The sequence below is a fragment of the Gallus gallus genome, chromosome 1, assembly GCF_016699485.2.
Source record: "Gallus gallus isolate bGalGal1 chromosome 1, bGalGal1.mat.broiler.GRCg7b, whole genome shotgun sequence".
NCBI classification, from domain to species: domain Eukaryota; kingdom Metazoa; phylum Chordata; class Aves; order Galliformes; family Phasianidae; genus Gallus; species Gallus gallus.
The window spans coordinates 83,461,595-83,486,133 of record NC_052532.1 but is presented as its reverse complement, the minus strand read 5'-3'; the positions used below and the strand labels follow the sequence as shown (position 1 = coordinate 83,486,133).

At 44.7% G+C, this 24,539-nt stretch overlaps 3 protein-coding genes across 7 annotated transcripts in view; 2 read left to right on the top strand and 1 right to left on the bottom strand.

Moving 5' to 3' along the window:
• CFAP44 (cilia and flagella associated protein 44) overlaps positions 1-243 on the bottom strand; it is a 44,325-nt gene extending 44,082 nt beyond the window's left edge. For all 3 annotated transcript variants that reach the window (XR_005839287.2, XR_005839288.2, XM_015296532.3), the window contains exon 1: positions 77-243. Coding sequence is in view for 1 of the 3 variants with exons in the window: in XM_015296532.3 (XP_015152018.2) it covers positions 77-185 (109 nt within the window). In the remaining 2 variants the exon portion in view is untranslated. The remainder of the gene's footprint in view (positions 1-76) is intronic.
• Positions 244-1,221: 978 nt separating this feature from the next.
• Positions 1,222-21,832, top strand: ILDR1 (immunoglobulin like domain containing receptor 1). 2 transcript variants are annotated; one of them, XM_046905334.1, is made up of 9 exons: positions 1,222-1,323; positions 3,720-3,890; positions 5,375-5,524; positions 7,040-7,159; positions 7,312-7,458; positions 11,765-11,896; positions 13,529-14,358; positions 14,984-20,354; positions 21,733-21,832. In XM_046905334.1, exons 1-8 carry the CDS (start codon positions 1,254-1,256, stop codon positions 15,023-15,025), a joined length of 1,662 nt encoding a protein of 553 aa, XP_046761290.1. In that variant the 5' UTR covers positions 1,222-1,253; the 3' UTR covers positions 15,026-20,354; positions 21,733-21,832. The 2 variants fall into 2 exon arrangements, with proteins under 2 accessions (XP_046761290.1, XP_015152053.2); XM_015296567.4 differs by having other exon boundaries at positions 21,730-21,832.
• APOV1 (apovitellenin 1) lies at positions 20,317-23,238 on the top strand. 2 transcript variants are annotated; one of them, XM_015295934.3, is made up of 4 exons: positions 20,317-20,354; positions 21,733-21,832; positions 22,176-22,335; positions 22,876-23,238. In XM_015295934.3, exons 2-4 carry the CDS (start codon positions 21,772-21,774, stop codon positions 22,973-22,975), a joined length of 321 nt encoding a protein of 106 aa, XP_015151420.1. In that variant the 5' UTR covers positions 20,317-20,354; positions 21,733-21,771; the 3' UTR covers positions 22,976-23,238. The 2 variants fall into 2 exon arrangements, with proteins under 2 accessions (XP_015151420.1, NP_990814.2); NM_205483.3 differs by having other exon boundaries at positions 21,730-21,832.
• The last annotated feature ends 1,301 nt before the right edge of the window (positions 23,239-24,539 follow it).

Genomic DNA, 24,539 nt, shown 5'->3' with positions numbered 1-24,539 from the left:
GTGCGAGGAGTGATGGTGATGGAGCCGGAGCCGGAGCCGGTCCTACCTCGGAGCCGCGCCGGAGCCCGCCGCTTACCTGGGGCCGCGTCCAGCGCGGCGTTACCGGTCTCCAGGCAACGGCTCCGCGGCGCGCTGAGCACTCTGGGAGCGGTAGTTCGGAGAGCCGGGGAGGGCGCTGTGCTCATGCGCACACCCGCAGGGCGAGCTGTGAGGCGGCGGCAGCCTTTACGCCTCTTAACGGCTGGGGTGGAGGCGGCAGCGATTCCGCCATAAATCGAGGGGCGGGAGAATTAGGTTTCGGTTGTCTTTTCCGATACTAACAGAGCCCGGTCAAAAATGCATATTTATGACTGCACTCACCGCGGTTCCGAACTGCTGGAGTTGAAGGAGCGTTTGGACACTGTGTTTCGACATAGGGCTTGGATTTTGGGTGATCCTCTGTGGAGGCAGGAGCTGGGCACAGGGTGATCCTTGTCGGTCCTTTCCAACTTGGGATATTCTAACTTGGTTCTGTCCAGTAGAAACTAGAGTCCTGATGCAGGGCTGTCGCTCTCAGGGAGGGCTCCTGCTCTACAAGGCAAGGGGCCTGTGCCCTTACCCTCATGTAAGGCCCCCTCTGTGTAGCTGGGGAGTGAAGCTCAGAGCCCCATCCCATCCATGCCACCTCCATTCCAGGCAACTGCCTCTAAAGGATGCAGTCGTGATGATGGCCTAGCCAGAAATGCCCACAGCTGATGCTCTCCTGCATCACACAGCTTCCACACAGGGCAGCAGCGTGCCTGGGCATGGCTCGGAGCATTTCCACAATGGATTTCCTCTCGCGGTCAGCTCAGGGGAAGAAATCCACTGCTGAAGGCCAAAAACCTACTCAAAAAAACAAAAGCTCGTGCACCTGCTGCCAGCTTCCAACCCAGTCATTGGCAGGTAGGCAGACAGGGCGGTTGCCAGCCACCACAACCTGTGCATGTTTACATGTCTACCAATAAACATTCATCTCGGAGCAGGTTCTGAAGTTGGGAGGCGACGTCCTCCCCTCTTGCAGCAGGGCACAAGCATGGAGGGGGAGGAAGGTGTACCTGCCCACGGCAGAGGCCTCCGCCAGGGGCCGGGAGAGGAGAGAGGGAGTAAGGGGAGGGGACTGCCGCGCGCGGCAGCGCCCGGTGCTGGGACAGGTGCCACGGGAAGGGGAGGGGCTGTGGGCGCGGCGGGGTGGCCTGTCGCGACGGCCCCGGGCGGGAGGAGGAGGCCGCGCCATGGCCCGGTGCGGGCGCTGCGGGCAGACGTTGCTGCTGGTCTGGCTACTGCTGGCCTGCCTGCCGGCCGGTGAGTAGAACCGCACGGCGGAGCGGGGCCGGTCCCCGCCCCGTAGCACCTGTACGGAGCCGGGGTCAGGAGGCGCCCTCGGGGTGAGGGCGAGGGGAGCGGCCGGGATAAGGGGCGCCGGGCCGGGCGAGCGTCTGCGGCGGCCCGCCTTGTTTCCCCCGGGGCAAGTTCTGGGGCGCCTGCCCCAGCCCAGCGCCTCGCCCTGGGCTGGGCAGAAGAGCCGGGCCGCCCCGAGGCAGCACTAGGAGGGCCGATCCGCGCGTGGTTTTGTTACCCCAGGAGTGCGGCCCATGCCTTGCCGAGGAGGAAGTGGCCCCCTCCTTCCTGGCCGCCTCCCGTGTCGCCTGTATACTGCCAGGTTGGTTTGGGCCTGAGCACGGGAAGACGCATGGCGGTCCCCTCTGGCTTGTCCACAAGTGCCCCTGCCACTTTAGGATTTGATGTGACTGCACTGCTTCAGCATCTGTTGGGTGCACACCTACATGGAAAGCAGAGCTGCCCTCCGTGTTCAGAGGCAACCGTTCTTGGAAGCTTTGCAGGTTGCTCGATGGCTTCCGATCTCCTTTAGGGACCAAATTGATTGTTTTGCTTCTTATGTCGGTGTTACATTTGTTGATGGTGTAGCTTTAAGCCCCAAAGTTCCGTTTTTCAGAGGGAACCAGTAAATGAGGTGAAAAATACAGGTATGCCAGTTGACTCTCTAGCTTGACAGCAACATTCCTGCTTGATGTACTAGCTAAAAATTGGCTTCAGTGGTTCTAAAGGTTAGTATCCTTTTCAAAGGAGGTCATAGATATGAGTTAGCAATAGCTTGCTAGGTTGGTAGTTTTTGTTCTTTCCAAGCAGGAGAAGGAGAGCAGCATGCAGGAGAGGAGTGTCATTCAACCCTAGGAACCTACCTTAACTGCATAGCATTTCAGTTATCTTGTGTGGTGTTGGCTGGGGAGGCTGGTATGGAACACCAGACGTGCGGAGACATCTGATTGTCCTCCAATGGGAAAAGTGGGTTTTTAACCTCATTAAAAAGTAAGGAACTTGTTCAACTCTATTTCTTGTGTAGAACAGAGCTAATGACAAAAGATATCTTTCCAAAAGAACTTTGGTTTCTGTAAGTGAAAAACACACAGTTATTCTAAGTATTTTATTCCTGTCTGAGAGATGCTGCTGTGGAAAACAGAGAGAAAAGCTGTGTCCATGAAGGTCAGAATTCTTACGGGAAAGATCTGTTTGTTTGCCAATGAGATTGAGATTTTGCCAGCCTCGAAGGTTTGGATTTTGGTTTTCTTGTGATTTCACACAGTAATATCCTGTGTGTGAGCTGTTTCACGATGAAAGCTGAAACAAAATGTGTCAACGTACAGTGTCAATGAGTAAAAGTCACTGCAGCTACCTGTCACTAGTCTGGACCTGTCTAACTGCAGCACCATAAAAAACAGCCTCATTTTGCTAGAATTTTGTACCATTGCTACTATTTCTGTGTTTAAGCCCATGTATATTTTATTTTTCAAAAAGATCTTGGACTCAGAGTTTACCATGTAAAAGAGTTTGCTCTGCTCTGCTTTGAGTTGGCTGGCCACAAGTCTTTTTTCAAACCAAAAACCAAGCAACTACTGCACTGACGGTATCCAACTGCAAAAATGTATGTTGAGAGGTGCAATGCTGCACCTCTACAGCTATATGGTTTCCACCTGGTGGAAACTGGGTGAGCTTATGTTTGTCAGGAGCATATTCCATGCAGCCTAGGAGGGCACTGAAAGAATGATGCTTGCAGGTGTGATCCAGATGTTATATATCCCCTTACTCCTGGTTCTCATCCTGCAGCTATGAGAATAGAGGGAAAGACTTGGAATACAAGTGCTAGTTCATGATCCTTTTGGCTTATAACTTCAGACATTCCCTTTTCCTTCTCTCTTTCCCTGTTTCCCTTGTTCCCAGTCTGGAAGCACCTAGCACAGCACCACAAGCCTTTCCTGTTTCCTGGGATATGTTCCAGACAGGGCATCCTACGCTCACTCCGTACTATTTGTATTACCTTATCAAAGGCAACTGGTGATAACTTTTCTGTTGTTAATGACAAGCACAGATTAATGTATTATCAAAGTTTAAACAAGATAGAGATGTCTCTGAGTGTGGCTAAAATAAAGCATAGCTTGTGAGAAACTTTGTAAAACCTTGCTGGATGTATGCATCTGCTTGGATAGACAGTGCTGTGGAAGTTGTTATGGATGAGTTCTAAACATACACAGTAACAGCTTTATTAAAAAGAGGGTCTATAAATGCAGATCCCGTGTGAGGCTAACGGAGGAATACTTCAGTTGTTGGTCTGGTGCAGAGTGAGAGTTATGTTGTGACGTCTGCCATTGCTGCTTGACTGTCTCCTCTGTTCTCTTCTGCAGGTTGCCTCTCCTTGCTGGTGACAGTGCAGGATACTGAGCGTTACACCACCTTATTTGCCAGCATTACCCTCAAGTGTGACTACAGCACTTCAGCCCAGCTGCAGGACGTAGTGGTGACCTGGCGCTTCAAATCCTTCTGCAAGGACCCCATCTTTGATTACTATTCAGTCTGTGAGTGTCATACTTGTCTTCCAAGGAGTCGCTCTTCAAATGGAAAGGAGCAGGGGGGCAGATCTACTGGGGAATACAGGTTTTTCCTGACCACAGAGTAGGTCAGGCTGTGGTGTTTCCCCAGAATCCAAGAAAACAAGATTGTGTCTGTGGTTTCTTTTGCAATGTCAAGACGTTATGGTACTGTATCATAGAAATCCCAGCCGAAGCAGTTTGTCTGTTCTCCTTGTCATCAGATCAGAAGGCAGACAGATTCAACCATGTGTCAGACTTGGCAGCCCCATATTTGAAAACAAAGGTCTTGCAACATGTATACTTAATGATGACATGGAAGGCACTAGTTTTGAAGTTGGAGACCGGTGACTGAGTGTTACTGTTTTTAGGCAGAAATGTGCTCTTTGGAGTGCAGGAAGGCTTCTAAGGAATAGCATTTAATACTTGTGGCAGCACTTCATATGCAGATAATCTGGTGCTTGTTGCCTTGTTTCAGGAGTGTTTAAGATGGTATGTTTAAACTGGCCACCCTTAGCTTAATTGCATACTTAAGAATGAAGACCCTAGACTTGTTTGGTGTCTTGGTGCCTAAATCCCATCTCTGGATGAGTTGGATAGGCATGTGGTGTACAGCCAAGTCTGCAAGCAGGTGGGTCTGATGCTCTGCTGTTCCCAGAGTAATGTGACTCAAGCTCATAGTTCCCACTTAGGATAAAAAGCACAGAGGTCGTGGTGTTTGCTTAGGTGGATCTGTTCTTCATGATCCATTGTAAACACAGCCATGTCTTTGACAAGGTTTGTTCTGTCTTCTCTTCATTGCAAGTCCTTTACAGACAGTGCTGAGTGTCTGTATTAGTAGTCTCCACAAATCTCTGTTTCCAAATGCCTGGCAACTCAATCTTAGGTTATACTGTGAATATCTCGTAAGAGTATTAGACAGAAATTGCTACTAGTCTTCCATTAGTGTTATTGGGTCTCTATACAATATAGTCCTATGCAGGAATTGATGATGGGTTTTCCTGTCTGTAGAAGCCCCACAACATATAATGGAATAGAAGAGGGAAACGGAGGTAATCCAACAGTAGTTTGTATGTGTCTGGAGATATTTTTTGTTGTTAAATAAATGCAGTTTTGCTTTTGTTCCAGTGATTCTAGGAGTTCTGTGACTTGTTTCCTTGCAGTTTGTCTTTGTACTGGGTCCTGCCCTCCCACTTACATTTGTTAGATTCTTTGTGCTACTGTTCTTTCAATTGTGAGCACAGGAGCTCCTCTCCAGCTCTCAAAATCTCTGTCATTCCTGTGGCTCTTCCTCTTTTTGCTTTTAAGCACTCCAAAGCAACTTATCTTTTCTCTTCTGAAGCTGTGCTTTGTCTTACTGAACAAAAGCAAGTGCACGTGTGCATTCAGGAGTTCTCTGCTGCTTACATGGGGATAGAAATTGGCCCTTTGAAATAATTTTTTGCATCTTATTTGATGATGTGTGCTTATAGCGTACCAAGCCAGTTTAGCTCTTGGCCAGGACCCGTCTGATGACTGCAATGACGTCCAACGAAAAGTGCGCATTGTCATCCAGAAATATGGGCAAAATGAGCCTGTGCTGGGTGTTGACTACCGACAACGGAAGATCACTATCCAGAACCGTAAGTGACTTGACCTCACAGGCAGGCAGTGAACTATCCAGTATCTGGGCCTACTAAGCAAAGAAAAGCATAAATATGGGTGATCTTGTCTGTGGCTTATGTATTCTGTGGTGTGGCAATGGAAACCTAGGCAGGCTCTAGCCTAGGAGAACGTCATGATGTTCAGCAAATCCAAGTACAAGGTCTTGCACATGAGTCACAGCACCCCCTGCTATCCATACAAGCTAGGAGATGAAAGAATTGAGCACAGCCCTGCTGAAAAGCACCTCGGGGAACTAGTATATGGCAGGCTGGCATGAGCAAGCAGTGTGGCCTTGCAGCCCAGAAAGCCAACCATATCCTGGGCTGCAGCAAAAGCAGCATGGCCAGCAGGTGAAGGGAGGTGATCCTGCCCCTCTGCACTGCTCTGGTGAAACTTCACCTGGAGTACTGCATCCAGATTTGGAGTCCTCAGTACAGGAGAGACATAGACCTGTTGGAGGAGGGCCACAAAAATGATCCAAGGGCTGGAGCACCTGCCCTGTGAGAACAGGCTGAGGGAGCTGGGGCTGTTCAGCCAGGAGAAGAGAAGGCTCCAAGGAGACTTGAGAGCAGACTTTCAGTATGTAAAGGGTGGCTATAAGAAAGAAGAGAGTAGACTCCTTAGCAGAGACTGTTGTGACAGGACAAGGAGAAATGATTTCAAGCTAAAAGAGGGGAGATTTAGATTGGGTATAAGGAAAAAGTTTTTTACGTCAAGGATAGTGAAGCACTGGCACAGGTTGCCCAGAGGTGATGGATGCCCCATCCCTGGAGGCATTCAAGGTCAGGCTGGATGACGCTCTGAGCAGCCTGGTCTAGCTGTCGGTGTTCCTGTTCATTGCAGGAGAGTTGGACTAGACAACTTTTGGGTGTCCTTTCCAAGTCAAGTGACTCTGTGATTCTGTGAAAAAGAGTTGTGAAGGGCCAACTCCCCTGCCCCCTGGAGGTACTATAAGTTAAGGCTGAGTTGAGGATACCCAAGCATTTTGCTGAAGTGTCAAGATCAGCTGAGGAGTTCACAGGCCAGAAAACAGTTATTTCCTTTAAGAAGTACAGCACTGTTTTATAGGTGCATTATATGCTCTGTGCTGTCCTTGGAGCAATAGCTGTTGCTACTGCAAGAGAGTTACTGGGATGAGTGGCCTAATGATTACAAGAGCCTGTGTTCCAAAACCAGTGCTGACAGCTGGTAGCATGCTTTTTAATGTACATGACCCAGCAATATTCTGGTGTTTCACTGCACACAGAAATAGTCCCACTTCTAAGTAATGTTGCCTTCCAGCAACACAAAGAGAAATAGGACTGGCAGTTAATGCTATTCACAGAATTTGTCAGTGGTCTCAAAGAGGATTGTCTGAATGTGATGGCTACCCTTGGGAAGAGGGGATATGCAGTACTCGATATTGCCTGCAGGCAAGAGGCCCTCCTAGCATAGGGTCTGAAAGGAGTGTCAGTTTCAAATATTCTGCTCACCTCTCAGTCCTTTTTCCACAGGGGCAGACCTTGTTATCAGTGAGGTCATGTGGTGGGATCATGGCGTATACTACTGCACTGTGGAAGCACCAGGAGATACCTCAGGAGATCCGGACAAGGAAGTTAAGCTAATTGTTTTACGTAAGTTCCTGCTGCCTGGGCAACAGATACCTTCTCCTGTTCCTACCCCCCCACCCCCCACCTTGAGATTTCTCCAGTTCTGGTAAGGTGCTTGATAAGTTACTGTGACCAGGCTTGTCAGGATCCACTTTCTCTCTCTGTTTCTCCCATAGACTGGCTCACAGTACTCCTCATCATTCTCGGTGGCCTCCTCCTCCTCCTGCTGATTGGAATATGCTGGTGCCAGTGCTGCCCCCAGCACTGCTGCTGCCACATCCGGTGTGTCTGCTGCCCAACCCGGTGCTGCTGTAATGAGAAAGGTGAGATGCAAGGAAATATGTGTCCATTCATTATTTCTGTCAAGACAAAAACCTGATGTAGTTTTCTGAGTTCCACTTTCTCCCTCCAGTTCAGTGTCCATATAGACTGTGATATTTCTTTGGGTGACAGTGTTACATTTATGACCACCCTACTTGAGATTAGAGAAGGAGATGTGGATCCCATTTTGCATCCAGGTGTCCTACTTTCAAAAACTTGTCCTCACTGTGCACTTGAGAGAAGCAAGCAAGCTAATGCCTTGTCCTTACGCTGATGTCACTCTCCAAACTGGCCTAACCTTCAAGTATGTTGCTCTGAGAGGTACTAGTATAAAGTTTGGATTTCTATGCCATCTTATTATTTTCAGAGCTGCTTTTGTCTCAAGAAAAAGGTTTTCTCTCTTTGGGCTTGTTTTCTTTTGAGCAAGGGAGGAAGTGAGAAAGAAAGGATAAAGGCCAGTCGTAGTGGTCAACACTACAAATGCTTTCTGAAGTTTGGAGGGTCAAGAGAAACTTTGCTGTGTGCAATTTTTTGCAGTGATAAAGATTCTGCAGACAGACTCTGTTCTGTTAGTAGGGCCAGCCAGGCATAGCGTTTAAATTTTGACTGCTGTGGTTGTTTAATCTCTGTGTTCCTGTAACTGTAACTTAGGAGTGACACAAGGTAGAATACCCTCCCCCCCCCCCCCCCACACACACACTTCATACAATTTGATAGGAACATAGTGCAGCAAATACATTTACCTATCACTGCAATCACTGGATTCTTCTGCAAACACTGCAAGGAGAGGACCTGTGAACAGGAGCTGTGTTTCTTTTTACTCGCAGAAGCATTATTTGGAATACCTTGGGTGTTAGTAAGCTCTCTAACAACTGAAAGAGGCTACTGTGAGAGTTTTAGCTTTATGCTTAATCTGCTTAGCCTTTGCAAAATTGCAGACAGACCATCTCATTTGCTAAAGTCAAAATCAAGCAAAACAGTTTCTTGGAATTTTTTGGTTGTGTGGTGCCGAGGATGCAATGGAGGTGAGGATACAATGGAAATTTGGCAGAGAACTTGCTTTCCATGAGAGAAAGGCGATGGAGATGAAAGATTTGCACCTCCAGACTTCCTAGTTCTCATCGAGGAAAGGATTTTGAAAATGCCTGAACTTTTTAAGGGGAATTTTTGTGCTATAGGTGGCAACGACACTTTCCAGAGTGCTGCTTTTGTCTTTCTTGCCTTCTGCTGAGGATAAATAGGAGAAATTCTTGTGGGCTTCCCAAAACCTGTACCTGCTCAGAGAAGGTAAAGAAGGGTTCAGCCTCCTTGACTGGCCACTGGAATCTGTGAATATAATTTCCATCCGAGCTGCCTGCCCTCATGATCCACTTTGCAAGGAATCCTTGAGAGACAGCTCCCCTGCTCTGGTGCACCTTCACTTCATCCTACTTCCAGCAGACTTTTTAGCTTCCAGGAAATGAACTGATGTCTTAAAAAACAGAAGGCTGAGGCAGTAAACATATTAAAACGCAGTTCTAAGGAATAACAGTTCCATGTAATTGAAGAGAAGACAAAAGTCGCCAATTAAATTGTAGAATTACAGCACGAGTTGAATGTGGATGATTTTTTCCCACTTACTGGCCACTAGAGGGTAGCCTAGATCTGTTGAATGGGCTTAGGATACGCTGAGGCGAGGTAACTCAGTGTTTTAAATCAGGTCATCAGCTAACATGATTTTGAACCTTGTAATAGAAGTGAATTGTTTGGGTAATTCAGAATTGGTGTTACGGAAATATTAAGCGTGCCCCAGGGGCAAGCCAATTACGTTTCCCATGGAAAACTGCAAAAAGCCTACTAGTACAGATATTGTGGTAAATACATGTATGACCTCCTCCTATTCCTATCAGTTCCTCTCCTCCTGCAGACTTCTTCCATTAATGAATTGGTGCAAAATAGGAAATGCTTGCACCCAGGTCTGATTAGGTTGGAAAGTAATTTTTTTTAGAATTGGATAAATGGCCCAGCAGCTATCAAAGGTAAAGAACAAACTTTTCTCAGCAGGGAATGGTTGAAAAAAGGAACGATGAAACACCCTGGCAAAGTTTTATAGCAGGTCTGGGTTTTGGAACTATCGTGTATCTGACCTTCCTCAGATAAAAATGTTCACAAACACTTCAGAGAAGAGATCTGTAATTTTACCTCCTATTTGCAAGTGGGGAAACAGAGTACTGAATTCAAGACTCTATATACTGGGATGAAACTGAAAGGCAAAGTATCTGGGGATTGGAGAAAAAGATGAGGGTAGTAAAGGAAGTCCAGGGATAATTCTGCATTTGTTCAGCTACGAGGATAGATCAGAGAATCATAGGCTTAGGATGGCTGGTGCTAGTGGCTGCCTTCATACATTAAAGAGAGAGGAGCCTGCAGTGCTGTAAGTGTGCCTTTCAGTGTGCAGGTAGGACTACATTCAGAACTCAGAGATATGCATTCCACAGGTACAAGGACGTTCTGAAGGTGATAACCAGAGGAATTGGAGAGGAACAGATATGGCCTTTTTCTTTATTTCTCTTTGCTTTCTTCTTTTGCTCTTCCTTCCGAATTTAGCTTTTAGCTAAACTGGTGGAAAATCCCTTGTATTCGTTAAAAAAGGAAGTTTTACATTAAATGCTTGAAAGCTGCTACCTCAAGCCACAACACTTTGAAGAAAAATCAGTGTATTAGGATTAAAACTCCTGAAGTCTCCAGCTTTGTAGTTCCCTCTGTTTGGAGCCAGGCTGGGGAGGGAGTCGAGTGGAGAACAAACTCGAGCTGCCTGAGCTGTGAAGAAAGGGAAGAATGTGTTCAGAGGGAGTGTCAGTCTCTGTTCTGCTACAGGTGGTGCTCTGAGTAAATTCAGTGAAACAGGTAAAGGAGTACATACATGCAATCTGTTTAATAAATGGAGTGCTACATGATGGAAGAGTTGAGACCCTGAGAGTGCTCGATCTAAATGCTGCTTGCTACAGATTAACTCAGGAGACAGAATTAATGGGAGCTTAGCGTTAGCCTGGTTCCTTAAAGAAGGAAGGCTTGTGCAGCCAGCCTGTGTATCCCCAGTCTCTTCCCCTTCAGTAACTTTTAATTTCATCAGCCAACTTCAGACATTTATCAGAGGGGTAAGTGTCTCAAAGGCAATTACATTCTTATCTGTCTGCTGAAACGTATGGGCAAGAATGTTCTGTTAGTGCCTGACAGAAGAGACTGCAGTAGAAGACGGCCTCTTTTGAGATTCCAGAGAAGCCATGTAAGAGAATTTTTGCAAAAGCCCCAGCTGCAGAAGTGTTTTACCCAAAGGTGAAAGACAAACTGTGCAGAGTCAGGCTTTGTAATGTGTGGGACTTGCAGAATTTACCTGTAAACTTAAGTTTTGATTGTCTCTGATAAAAAATGTAAGGCTTTTTTTAAGATGTTGTAGCTTTCCCCCCCAGAAAAGAATCAGCAATGAGTGATGGTTTTGAAGACAGAGATGGTGATATGGTCTTTGTAGGGGGAAGGTGCAAGTGCTGAAAAAAATAAAGTTGGATTGAAGTCTGACTCTGCTGGTAGCACACTGGAGTTAGTGATGGAAAAATGGTGACAAAGTGCAAGTTTCCACTGAGTTTCCTCTTCTGGGACACAGGAGATTGCTGTTGAGAAGAGGACGTTTAGTTTGTTCACGAGTTTGACCACATTGTCCAAAGGGGTTTAATTTTTGCAGTCATGCAGAGGTAAATTGGAGAGATACAACAAGAGCAGCTGAAAGACTAGTCAGGAAGAAGGTGGGCAATATGTCTCTGAGTGACTTGTTTGTAGAAGAAACGGCTTTTGTGTGTGGTGTGGAAGATAAGATCTAGACAAAGCCTACATGAAAGGAGCAAAAAAGGTCTTGTTTAACTGTAGGGAAAAGACTAACGGTGAACTGAAAGAGTTTTAAGAAAGAAAACCATGTGGTATGTCTTGCTATATGAAACATTATTTCCCACTTTGCCACAGCTGTACTCACAGTGACATGACACAGAAGTCCTGCATTAGGCTATGTGCTGTATACTTAATCCTAGTGCTGTTTGTTCCTGGTTCCTGAAAATGTATGAGGCAGTAACCCTTTTCTTCAGTTTTAGGTACGTTTTGGAAGCTGTACAACTTTTTTGTTAAAATTTCCTGCACTCTATTTTTAAGCTTTGTCATAGGTTGGATAGAGCTTCTCATTCTGTGATAACATGCAAAGGCTAGAGTCTATCAACTGAAAAGGTGTGTTCTGCAAGCTGTACTCTAGGCAAAGCTGCTCAAAGCTTTCGTCTTCTTTTGCAGTGCTGGAACGGCATCGGTTCATGAAGCGGGCTCAGGCGTTTGCACCTTGGATGTTACCTAACATGTTCTATGGAGGTGCTGATAGGAACTCACAGCTTTCCTCTTACCAGCTCAACCCTCTGCTGCAACAAGGTGAGACTGTAGTCAGCATTTCAGAGGGAAGTAGGAAAGAGAAGCAGGTAACTTCTCAGAGAGCTTCAGCAGTGAGTCTTTATCCTCTCTAATACAGGGTGAGAAAGATGTTCCTAGCATGACTGCACATCCTGGCATGACAGCCCTGCTACATCTGCAATGTACTTTAGACTTGCCTGGGTGGATAAATACAGCATATCCATCTTAAGTGTCTCACTAGGCTCATTGCTGGGTGAAGTAGTTTAATGCTAACCAAGGTGTATCTTGTGCTACACCACAGTGACTGCAGGGTAAATATACCCAGCTTATCTCGCTTCATGGGGTGGAAGAGGGTACTGTGTCTTTGTTCTGCTGTGCTGGTCACGGTCAACTCCTTATATCCAAAATTGACATGAGAAGTGAGGTGCAATTTGTTTGAGTTGTTATCAAATGTCTGATCTTCATACAATTGAGGGCAAACTGCCTTCTGTGCAACAGATCTAGCCTACATGCAGCAAAGAATAAATCTGGAAGAATTTACTAGGTATTCTGTCCCAGAATTAGTTACATTAGTTGTGTATTTTTTTGAGTTTAATTGAATAGGGAAGATAGAGTGTCTGAAGCCATAGAGACATAAGCAATAGAATAAATTATTACCAGCAATATTATTTAACCACCCCGAAGAACAATAGCAGAATTCAGCATGACTTCTCAAATAAATATGGGATTTTTTCATCACTGTACAGCAGTCACAGGTTTACAGTCTTAACCACTGTTTGAAGAGTTTGTAGGCATCTTGAATGTTAGATTCAAGCTGTTTGAGTATCTACTTTGTTAACTCTTCAGTTAATTCTGCGATTGGAATTTTTCCTAGTCAGGGCATCAGTTCACTTTAGGAAAATCTGTGACTGAGCTGTCATCAGTTAAGATGGAATGCACTTCTCAAGGAAATACGTGGACATGCTGTCAGAATACAACAGACAGTTAAGTTCCTTAGACTGTTGTTTAGCCTTATTCATGTAACATATTTGAAATTTTAGAGATGCTGAGTGGAAGGGAACTCTAAGGTCATCTAGTCCTCCCTCTTGCTCAAAGCAGAACTATCACCAACCTCAGTGTGGCTTTGTCCAGCTGAGATGTGGAAACTTGCAAGGATGAAGATTCCATGACTTCTCTGGGTAACTGTTCCAGAGCTGCACCAGCTTCATAGAGGAGAAACTTTACCATTTTCTACTTATATCTGTAAATATATGTGTGTGTTTATGTGCATTTGCATTTAAAAAAAAAATCTTTTGCAGTATTGTTTCATATTACTTCCAGTTCAGTAAGATATTAGAGTAAAAAAAAGAAAAAAATTATTGATGCTGTAGGAAAACTTACGTTCCTCTCTCCGAATACTCATTCCCTGGTGTGCTGGGTGACTTAATTACTTACCTATGTGCTGCTCAGAACACAGATTGGGGCTGCAAAATACTGGTTTCTGTACTTTGCATCTTACCTTCTGTGGTTGTGGTGCTTGAAACTTGCACAGCTCTTACAGTGAGGAAGAGAAGTGAGACTCAGAGGAGATTTAGCCAAGGCCATCAGCATAGAGAGGCTCACTCTTTTTGTTTTTCCTTAACTTATTGCATCCTCCTGTGATTTAATCTTCAGATGTGTCTCTGCAGAACAGTCTTCCACTGGTGCAGCCACAAGCTCGACTTTCCCCTAATAAGGGTGTTTTGGACTATCTGGAATCTGAAATCCAAAACCTTAACCCGTCACAGCCCCGGCCACCCTCCAACCAGCGGCAGGCAGTGCAGCCCAGCTTACTGTCCTCCCTGGGCAGCGACATCATGCAGCGTGGCACAAATGGTCTTCCTCCTTTCACTGGTCATGTTTCTTCCTCCCATGGGAGCAGCAGCTCCTCACATCCACAGAGAACTACCCGCAGCCTCAGAACCTGGGGAGAGGACACAGCAGAGAATAGGAGGGAAGATCGGAGGTGGCCCCTGCCTTCCAGCGAAGATTCTCGTTCCAGCTACAGTCGGGGGCCCCGGGACAGGCAGCGAGAGGACCATCCTCCAAGGCAGAGGACAGGTGGATATGATGGCAGGTCCCAATACTCCAGGCGGGATGTGTCGCCCACCCGCCAGACTGAGAGGGGAAAAAGCAGCAGCAGCAGCTGCAGTTTCTATTCAGAGGAGGCCAAGGAGCGCTCCAGCCACCATCGTGGCCGGAGACAACAGCCTGCAGTGAGGCGAGAGTATCAGCAGCACACCAGGAACAGCAATAACTCAAGGCACCGGCGGCACAGCTACTCCCCCCCTTCTCGACGGGGATCATGGAGCTCTTCAGAAGAGCAAATCCGTCTCCCAGCGACAAACCGCAGGCGGCACAACCGGTCTCGGGAATGGCCAGAAGATAAACCTCCCAGTTATCGCTCACTAGAAATCATCCCAGATCGGGACAGCAAGCACAGAGAGGGTGCAGGGCCACGCTCGGTGAGTCAACTGCCTCTTTTCTTCCAGTCACAGGGCAGAGATGGGTTCTGGGGGTGACAGTGAATGTCAGTTACTTTTTGCAGCCTGATGTCTTTTTTTCAAAAGAAGGGCGAAGAGTACTGAGTGCCCTAGGAAACGATGGGAAATACATGATCCTCCAGGCCATGTAGAAGAGGGTGGCTTGCTAGCTGCAGCTCCTGAGGACTGGACATGCATTATATGGGGAATAAGAGTTGCTGTTCACAGATCATCTTATCAATTTATACTGTGACTAGATTTCAGGCAGTGTCCTGTGCATGAAAAGCTTGATATCCAATTGCTGGCCTTGAAGCTAGACAGTATGTTCCTCCTTAAAAAATGGAGTTTTTCAAAAACAACAAAACCAACAAATTAAGTGTCCCTTATCACCTCTATGCAGTATTTTACAGGGTGTCTGTCTTCTCAAAGGGCCATATTTTGTATATTACAATTTTCCCCTCTGAGTTTTGTAAGGAAACATAGTTTTAGTCCCAGCTATGATGTGTATACGTATGAATGATTTTGTTTCAGTGGTCAGAATGTGTAGGAAGGCACTTGATTTTCACCTATATTTCCTTGTTCCTGAATCTTTTATTTTCTCCTGCAGGACAGAGGAAGTTCCTATAGTGCAAGAAGCATTGTCATTTAATGCTGGTACTGAAAGAATGAAGATTCACACTGGACTCATTTAACTTTTTTTACTATATAGTTGGGATGACTGATTTTGATTGAACCAGCAAAAGAAAAACAAACAGAAGATGAGACTGCTTTTGAGGGAGATATGTCTAGTGGACATGGAAGCAATACATAACCCATATTTGTTCCTACCTTAATTTGGAAACTTAAGTTTGTGATGGGCTGAAAACATGCAATTGGATACAGCGGATTTTTGTAATAAACAGTGTATTCCCAGAGATATCAGTTGCCTTTGTTAGGTACCCTGACACTACAAGGAGGGCAGTATGTAGAATGCGGATCCTTTGCACGCCAGTTACTGGGGGCTCAGATAATCAAAGAGATGTAAAGTCACAGGACAGTAGAGTAATTTAGGTTGGAAGACACCTCTGGAGCTCATCTGACCCAGTCCCCTCAGAATTTGCTGTAGAGAGGCATGGCATCTCCTTTCTGAGGCCCTCTATTGTACTTCAGAATTATTTGATGCTTGGTGCTTCTGCCTGGCTGTTCAGTGTAGTGTGGGTAGTTGCTCCCTTTTATGTCTCTCTCCCAAACAGCAGAATTCCAGTGTTAGAAGGATCTACAAGCCTTACTAAGGGCTCACTGCAATCTGCAATTTGCCAGCTTATCTGCCCTGTACTGACTGAAACACCCTGCTCTATATTACGCTTAGACCTTAGTACCTAAGAAGATGCTTGTTCTAGCCTTTAACACAGACTTGAATTTATTTGTAAATGTCATGAGCTGAATTTACCAAAGCTTGGTCATCCCCACAGGAACTGAGCATGGTATGACTACTATCTCTCGTACTGTAGACCAGAACTTCCTTTGACTCTAGGAAGCATAACTTGATGGATGTATATTTCCTGGGCTGTATACTCATTTTATGTTCTCCCTTTGCTCTCTCTACCATGTATTATATACATGGGGTGGGATAAAGGGCTCTGAAGAGGCCTACCAATTTTTACTATTGTCCTCTTGATCTTTACCCTGACACAAATCAATTCTGAACACATGGTGTATCTGATCTACCTAGATGGTGGGGTTTTCTTGTCTCTTACCTTGCAACTTGAATGCAGAATTTCTAGAATGCCATGAAACTACCTGCAAAGGAGAAAAACTTGCCATTTTTCCTTGATGTGATTCATCCATCCACTGTTATCATTTAAAATGTACTGGAAAACTTGATCTTCTGTGGGTGCTATAGTTACATGCTAGATGCATCCACAGGAAACTGATTTACCAAAGACATTCTTAAATTAAAGAAACTCAGTCATTGGCAGGGAGCTTTAGAAGCATCTTGTGAATTATTTTGTAACTCAGAGGCATTAGAGACTGGCCAATGTCAGTTACTGTACTGTCCAGCTTATTTCCCAGCCAGTGCCATAGCTGAATCCCAAGATCGTAGCATGGAAAAGTATTTGCTTTCCTTTCATGTTCCAATACATGTACAGCCAGTTTCCCCAAGAGTGGGAACTCTCTCAGACAGCAAGAAAACTGTGCATAACAGCAGCAGCAGTTGTACCATGAGCATGTCATCCAGAGGGGCCTTGATAAACTTGAAAGATGGGGCCTTGTGAACCTTATGAGGTTCAACAAAGCAAAGTGCAAGGTTTTGTGCTTTGGTCGAGGTAATCCCAGATATGTATACAAACTGGGAGAAGAACTTCTTGAGAGTAGCCCTGCTGAAAAGGACTTAGGGGTGCTGTTTGATGAAAAACTTGACATGAGTCAGCAGTGTGTGCTTGCAGCCCAGAAAGGCAACGGTATCCTGGGCTGGTGATTGTCCCCTTATACTCTACCCTCGTGAGGCCCCAGCTGGAGTTGTGCATCCAAGTCTGGGGCCCCCAGCACAGGAAAGATGAGGAGCTTTTGGAGGGGGTCCAGTGGAGGACTATGAAGATGATTCAGGGACTGGAGCACCTCTTCTATGAAGATAGGCTGAAGGAACTGGGCTTGTTCAGCCTGGAAAAGAGAAGGCTGTGGGGAGACCTCATTATGGCCTTCCAGTATTTAAAAGGAGTTCATAAACGTGAAGGAAATCAACTTTTTACACAGCTAGACAGTGATAGGACAAGGGGGAATGATTTTAAACTAAAGGAGGATAGATTTAGATTAGACGTGAAGGGAAAGTTTTTTACTGAGAGTGGTGAGGTGCTGGAACAGGTTGCGCAGAGAGGATGCCCCATCCCTGGAGGTGTTTAAGAGCAGGATGGATATGACTCTGGGCAGCCTAATCTAGTACTTGATCTAGCAGCTGGCAATCCTGTCTGTGGCAGGGGGGTTGGAATTTGATAATCCTTGAGGTCCCTTCCAACCCAAGCCATTCTGTGATTCTACAATTCATGCTAACTGCAGAGGTTGCACTATTTGATCTAAATCACATGAAGGAGCTCTCCATCTTTATTCATTACTGTGGTTCCCATAACTGAGTCAGAATGACTACCATAGATTGTGCGAATGTGTGCATGTTGTGCTGTGTGAAGTCTGAAGAGTTTTATCTTTATCACGTTTGAGCTCCTCTTCAGTCACTTTGTTCATTTATAGAAACATTAAACGTAACACTTCAGGGAAAAGTGATTATATCTCAGTCTTAATTCTGTGACTTAAAATTGCAGACAGAAGCAGATTAGGTTATCCAGCAGGGAAACAGCAATGGTACCGGTTTTGGTAAGATCTGGTCCACAAACCACTGTGGTTCATAAAGCACTGATCAGTGGTCTGTGAAATAATTAAAAAGGAAATCTATATATATATATGCCTTGCAACTGCAAGCAGACAGAAAAGTAGGAAGGAAATAGACTTTGAACGCTTATTTCTGTTTTTAATTAGCTATAAATGAAAGCCTTTGCAATGGCACTGGTCAATACCACGTAGACTTTATTTAACAGTGAGATTACAAGGCCTTTGACTTTTTAAAAGAGAGAGTAAATTTTGCAGCTGAAAGACTGCACAGTGAAAGAACAGTAGGAAATAGTTGAGCTTCATTCTTTCTAGGTTGTACTTTACTCATTTTTAACTTTTTAGCCATTCCGAAAAGCTGATGTTTGTGTGTCACCCATTTGTGATGAAAGAAATAAATATGATCTCATTTGTGAGTTATTTTAGACTTTTGTTTCTTCCTGTCGTGCAGGTGAAGGAATATACCTTACACCTAAGAATGAATTTTGTGTATGAAAGTGCCTAGATAGCCACTGGAGTTATCTGTGTTAAAATAAAGAATAGGTGACTATGCCATGTGGAACAGATAAGGAGATCCACGCTGCTCATGTCAGCTGCTTTCCACCTCAGACCAAAGATTCATAAGAAAGATTAAAGAACTATGTATTTTTTAATTTGAGTAAAAAAGGGCTTGCAATATCTGGCTTTCTTGCTTATTTGCAGAGCACTCTGCCATTCCAGGAATGAAGGACAAGGACTGCTTTTTGTGCAATCATTGATTTGGGCTTGGCAATTGCCTGATTGGCAGTAGAAAGTGCTGAAAGGCCCTGTTGCTATCTGTGGGGCTGGATTCATGATAGCACTGGGTAAAGTTAGACAAACTTAGCAGGGACAAAAGCTACCATAGCACAAACCTCTTCAGATATACATATTACTACGTAGGGCAGCTAAATTCCCTTTGTTTTACTACCTCAGGCAGCACAGCAGTTTAAAACACACCCTTAATATGGCCAGAGACTGCCATCTGTTGACCTGATTTAGAAGAGAGATGACACTTGAGGTTATATTAAATTCACCCCCACAGGTAATGACTGCTTATTGCTATTTCTGTTAATTTGAATGCCTGTAATGTGCCTTGTGCAGGTCTTCTGAACGTTATCTCAGCTGTAAAAGCAGGCAGTAAATCTGTAGAGTCTCCTTAGTGATTGTAGAATTTATAATTAAAAATGAGAGAACTTAAAACTCTTGTTGTTCCCGTGTGTTCTTCCTAGACCATAAATTGCTTTTTAGTGTTTGCACGAGAAGTGGAACTGAAAATTCTCTGTTCTGACTTCTAGAAGTAACCTTGTTAGACATTAGTAATAATTTTCATCTGTCTTTTTTTGCTTCCATTGGGATTTTTTTGGATCAACGTTCTTCATGTTTCAGGGGGCTTTTTCTTTGTTTTTCCAAGACAGAAGATACTTTTAATAAATACTTCATCGAGACAGTGGAAAAACTGGGAGGCCATGGGCAGCCCTCTTTAATGATGTGACCTCAGTTGTATCACTGCTGCACTCACTGATTTGGCTGCCATATGTGTAAAAGGGTAATGCTTACTGTTTGGTTTACAATACACAAAGCTCCATGAAGAAAAGTCTTCTAGAAAAACGTGTTGGGCTATAAATAAAGATACTGGTTGAGCTTTTCAGAGAGTCCATCTGTTAGTTGAAATTCATGTCAGTGACTTAGTAGGTGGCTAATACTACTTTATGTCACTGACATAAGATTGTTTTGTTGGATCTCACATTGTAGGTTTCATGTATGCCTCATGCCTGCACCTTTTCCTCAGCTAATGCCATTTGTTGCTCCATATTGCAAATTTTCTGCCTCCTGTTCAATGGTTTTATGTGTGAGATACTGATGGTTGACCTTACTGAAGACCCAATGGGCTCTCGGAGATTGAGCTATGATTGAGATTGAGCTACATTCCACAGCATGGCACTACAGATGCTTTCTGACTGGGCACAGTTCCCTAGGCAGTCTGGGTAGAAGTTATGCTTCCCCTGTGCAGATCTTGGCAAGTGGCTGAGATTTACACCCATTTTGTCAGCCTGCGCAAAAAGGCTTGGCTATGGGGAAAAATGAACTGTGAGAGTACTGTATGTATACATATACCTGTGTGCACCAGTTGGTTAATACATTTGTTGGAAACAGAGGGTGAACTGTGAATGAGCATAATAGACACAAATAATTTGCAGCTGTCAAAGTGGTCGGCTTTCAACATGAGCCTTCCCACAGGAACAGTGGGAGCAAAAATCAGTCCAGCTGTAGCTACAGTTAATGTGGAATTTGGTCAGTTTATGAAAGGGGCCTCTATGACATGGTTGCCTGAAAATGTAGGGGGCTCAGTGACCCAGGAGCTGCCTTCCACGTCTCCTGTGCTCAGGTCAGACTGACCTTCCATTACCAAATCCGAACAACAGGTCCAGAGTCCTACACAGCTTCTTGTCCATCCTGCTGAGCAGAATTTGCTTGCAAAAGAGCAAATGGGGAAACAAAGCAGGACCTTTGACCCCTCACTATATTAGTTCTGCATAAATGCCAGTGTCTCAGATGAGCATCAACCTCAGCTTCAGCCTGGGAGAGAGAAAGCAGGACAGGTAAGAACTGCACTCTCTGCTCTGGGTGGGATGGACCTTGGGACATTGACAAGTGAGTGGAGGTGACCTGCTCCACTTTTTACAAAGCATGGACCCTCCTCATGCTCTACAGCATGGAATACTGCTGAAATGGAAGAGGGTGGGAGTGAATTGATGTTGAGCGATGGAAGCTCCATAGGACACTCATAGCAGGGTCAAACCCATGGTTAGGAACTGCAGAGTTGCAGAGTTGGAATATACATGACTTTTTCCCAGCTGCCCTCACCGATAGCAGCTTTAGGTTCTAGAGCAGGTAAGATCCTCTCTTTACAATCCTGGGAAGCAAATTTATACCTTTTGTCTACAACGGGAGAAACTGGCCTTAGGATTAAAATTCAAAGAAGGGTAGTAACTGAGCAACAGCTGCTAGTCAGCAAATTCCTAGTGAAGATGGAGTGGTAGTTTTGGGAAGTAATCTGTGCATAGAAGGAAATCAAAACAGGTATACACTGCCTTACTGCAGAATAAGAAACACAGAATTTAGCAAAGTATTCATATGGAATAGGTGTACAGCTCTTTTTGCCATTGCAATTCCTAGCACTGATGTTTCCATCACGTTGTTTTGACTGATGCAACCCTGTAGTTCAGCCTTTAAATCTGTTTTACTTCTAACACCTTTCTAAATGCACAGTATTTGAAAAGTTTGTTTAGATGTAATGTCATCTTTTCAATGTACCAACTTTTCAAGAGTTTCTTGAATTCCAGATTTTTCAATAGACAGAATAAAGGATGTTGGATGATGGTGAAGTTTGCACTTATTTCCTTCTGATAATTTGTTCTGCCTGGGTTGCTGTCTGCTTCACTTATCAGTGTGGAAGAGACAAGAGAACCTGCTTGGGTCTTTCCTCAACTAGAGCAAGACAAAGTACTCAGATCACTGTGTCATTCAGAAGATCATTGCATGTGATGCATTGACTAGCGTGAGATTCCTTACAGCAGTTGACAAAAATTCAAGAAAAAAACCAAACTGCAGCATGACTTTTTCATTTTTACCCATGTGTGGAAGAAGTCTTTTCTGACCACAGTGTTCATTGTTTGCTCCTATGTTGAAGCAAGGAATTTTAACTTAGAAGAAATAACTTTAAGCATCACATATTTCTTGGAGCTCTGAAAGCTATCATTCATTGTGGATATTTGTGATTACATGAATAAAAGAACATGTTCATTTTTGTGCTCTATTTTCCTCACTTCTTAAGAAGAACTGCACCATCATATTTCCTGTCTTTTTTGTTTTGTTGTTTTTTTTTTAATTATTATATATTGGTTATACAAACCTGATGTTTAGTAGACATGATATTTTTCTAAAAACAAACAAAATATTGTATGGTTATCCCAGCAGGTCTCTTGGTGTAAAGGGCTGAACTGGTACCAACAAACCATGGTGCAATACAGGGCATTGGTGATAGCTGTGATTCTGCTCCTTAGCACCACTGTCCCTGGTAAGTTTGAACAGCTTTTGAGACAGGTTCTCATTACCTTGGAGAAGTCTATCCCATCCACAAAGTAAGGCTGAAACCCAGTAACACAGTTAAAAACCATGAGTACCTGGTGCTTTCTAAAGTGAAAGTAGGGGCTTGGTTTGCAAAGCATCCATACCTGGTAGAAATACTCTGCCAGGTCATGTGACTCAGGTGCCCAGAAATTAGTAATGAAAATTAGCTGGGTGCTGTTAGAGCAAATTCTTTGAACCTGAGAATTTTGCATCTTTTTCCACTGTCTCTGGTGGAAGAGAGACATGTGACTGGAGAAGCCTCATGTTTTTTTTTGCCTCCTCCCTCTCAGAAGTGCACTCAAAGTCCATCATTGACAGAGAACGTCGTGACTGGCTGGTCATCCCTGATGCAGCTGCAGCTTACATCTACGAAGCTGTGAACAAGGTGTCCCCTAGAGCTGGTCAGTTCTTGCTGGATGTTTCCCAGACTACAGTAGTTTCTGGGATCAGGTATGGAAAACACTTCTGTGCTAGCGTTGCAATAGCCATAGGTGGAAAAGGAGAGGGAGAAGTGGGAAAAAGAACAGATTGATCAGGTATCTGTATGAGGGGACCCAAGGGACAAAGAATGCATGGGTAGGGGTGGGGTGGGGGGCAATGACTGGTAGGGTATCAGCACCCTGGAAGAGGCTGAGCAGATGCTGCGGTGCTGGCTGTGAGGAGTTGGGTACTGAAGGTGCCAGCAACACTGATGGCACTCAACTCAGATTATAAAATTCACTCTATCTCTAAATATGTATTCCTCAAAGAAAGGGAAGGAGTTTCCCCCAGAAGAAAAAGCACAACAACTCACGAGATAAAGTTTTGCCTAACTCACAGCAAATACAGACTGCCTATTCCTGCCTTCTGAGGAAAGCCCCTTTAGGACTGCAAAGGAGATCTGCACCAGTGACAGGCAGTGTGAAAGAAGGATAGCTTGATAACTACTGCAGAGATTACTCTCACTCCCATATGTATATATCTCACCATGTATGCTGTTGTCTCCTGCAGGAACTTCCTCATCAATGAAACGGCTAGACTCACTAAACTGGCGGAACAGCTGATGGAAAAAATAAAGAACCTGTGTTACACAAAAGTGCTAGGCTACTAGTTGGAAGAAAAGTCGGTGTTCCCTTAAGTGAGTGGGTAGCATCCTGCAGTGTCCTCTTTCCCCTTGCCTCTACTATGGACCAAGATCAGTCAATAACAAAGAATTGATGCTCCCATTAATGTAACTAGAGGGAACCCAGCATCAAAGACCAAAGGATGGATGATATCTGCAGAGCTCTGCTGTAGCCAAATCTTGAAAATTAATTCCTCCTGAATGACTTGGCCATTGACCCTCTAATAAAAAAATGTTGGTTGTTACACTTCTTTCAGTTTCCTACTCGAACTGACTGTTATAAAATCACATCCAACTCTGCACCCCATTCTGCTGAGAAAGTCGCTGTGATTCACAATAAGTTGTTACAGGCTATGCGTGCAAACCCTGACAGTACAGGCACACTTAACTAAGCTCATGTTCTTGGTAGATGGGGGGATGCTTGAACATCTTTTGGAGTCACCACAGCATGGCAACCAGAGTAGCCATAACCTCACATTATGAAAGGCCATGAAATGTTGAGTCCCACTAATTGTTCTCCTTGGTTGGGTAAGAAGCAAGCAGATGCACCTGTACCAAGTGTCTGAAGATTTCAGACCATTTAGGAAGTGCCAGTAAATGGAACTATGCATCAGTTTGAGCAGGACTTTGAAAGCATGTTTAATCACCCAAGCAGTGAGTCTGCTCATCAGCCTTTCCAAAGGAGAAGGGAAGGAAAATCCTTTCTTAGCGTCAGCATGAAGGGTGATCAATTTATGAGAGGGGCACCCATGCTCAGAATGGATGGTCTATGAAGACTTGAAAGGTCCTTGCCAGCCTTTCGTAACTGTGCCTCATCTCAGATGTTCACACTGGTAAAGAAATCTGTTCTGTTTCATCGTCAAAAGGCTAAATAACAGTCAACAGCTGTATTTCCTCCAGTATCTCAGTGCCAGCCTCCTATTAGCAGTGGTGGGAGAGCTGTCCTAATATGCACACTTCTTGATTTGTATTTTAATCAGGACTCTACACTTCACAGTGGTGTTTGTTTATCTCAAGAGACTACACTTTGCCACTGATGTGCTTCAGTGCTTGTATTGCTTGGGCTACACTATGATGAGGGGAAAGGAAGTTCTCATTGAGCAGGAAGGCTTCCTCCAATGTGAAGCACTGGATACTGAAAATGTGTGTGTCTACTTTCTTCCTTAAAGGTTAGAAAAACTTACTGCCAGCAGTACCCAATTCCCCAATTTCCTGATGCACCACTCTGAATTTCCTCTCCCAAGGGCTCTCTTCCTGAGAAGAGTTTGCCACAACACAAAGGTGAGCATGTTTTAGCTGTTGCCCTTTTGGAGCAATTTGGTAGGCTGTGAATAACACAGGACAGTGTTCCTTTGGAGAAGTGGGACTCCTGCTATCAGGATTGGTTTGTTTGCTTTGTAATTACCAGTGGGATCAGCTATCAATGTAAATTTGCACTTAACAAGTTGCCTCGAGTAAAAAAGTTCATTTCACAAGTTCTGTGTCTCTGCGGGTGCTTGGTACCACATACAGCTGTATGTGTAAAGCAGCGTGCAGAGCAGCAAGCTCTTCC

Coding starts and splice junctions, on each gene's coding strand:
- ILDR1 (XM_046905334.1), top strand. CDS start 1,254: ATGGCCCGGTGCGGGCGCTGCGGGCAGACGTTGCTGCTGGTCTGGCTA. Junction 5,525..7,039: donor GAAGATCACTATCCAGAACC/GTAAGTGACTTG, acceptor CTTTTTCCACAG/GGGCAGACCTTGTTATCAGT. Junction 11,897..13,528: donor CAACCCTCTGCTGCAACAAG/GTGAGACTGTAG, acceptor TTTAATCTTCAG/ATGTGTCTCTGCAGAACAGT.
- APOV1 (XM_015295934.3), top strand. CDS start 21,772: ATGGTGCAATACAGGGCATTGGTGATAGCTGTGATTCTGCTCCTTAGC. Junction 21,833..22,175: donor CCTTAGCACCACTGTCCCTG/GTAAGTTTGAAC, acceptor CCTCCCTCTCAG/AAGTGCACTCAAAGTCCATC. Junction 22,336..22,875: donor ACAGTAGTTTCTGGGATCAG/GTATGGAAAACA, acceptor TGTCTCCTGCAG/GAACTTCCTCATCAATGAAA.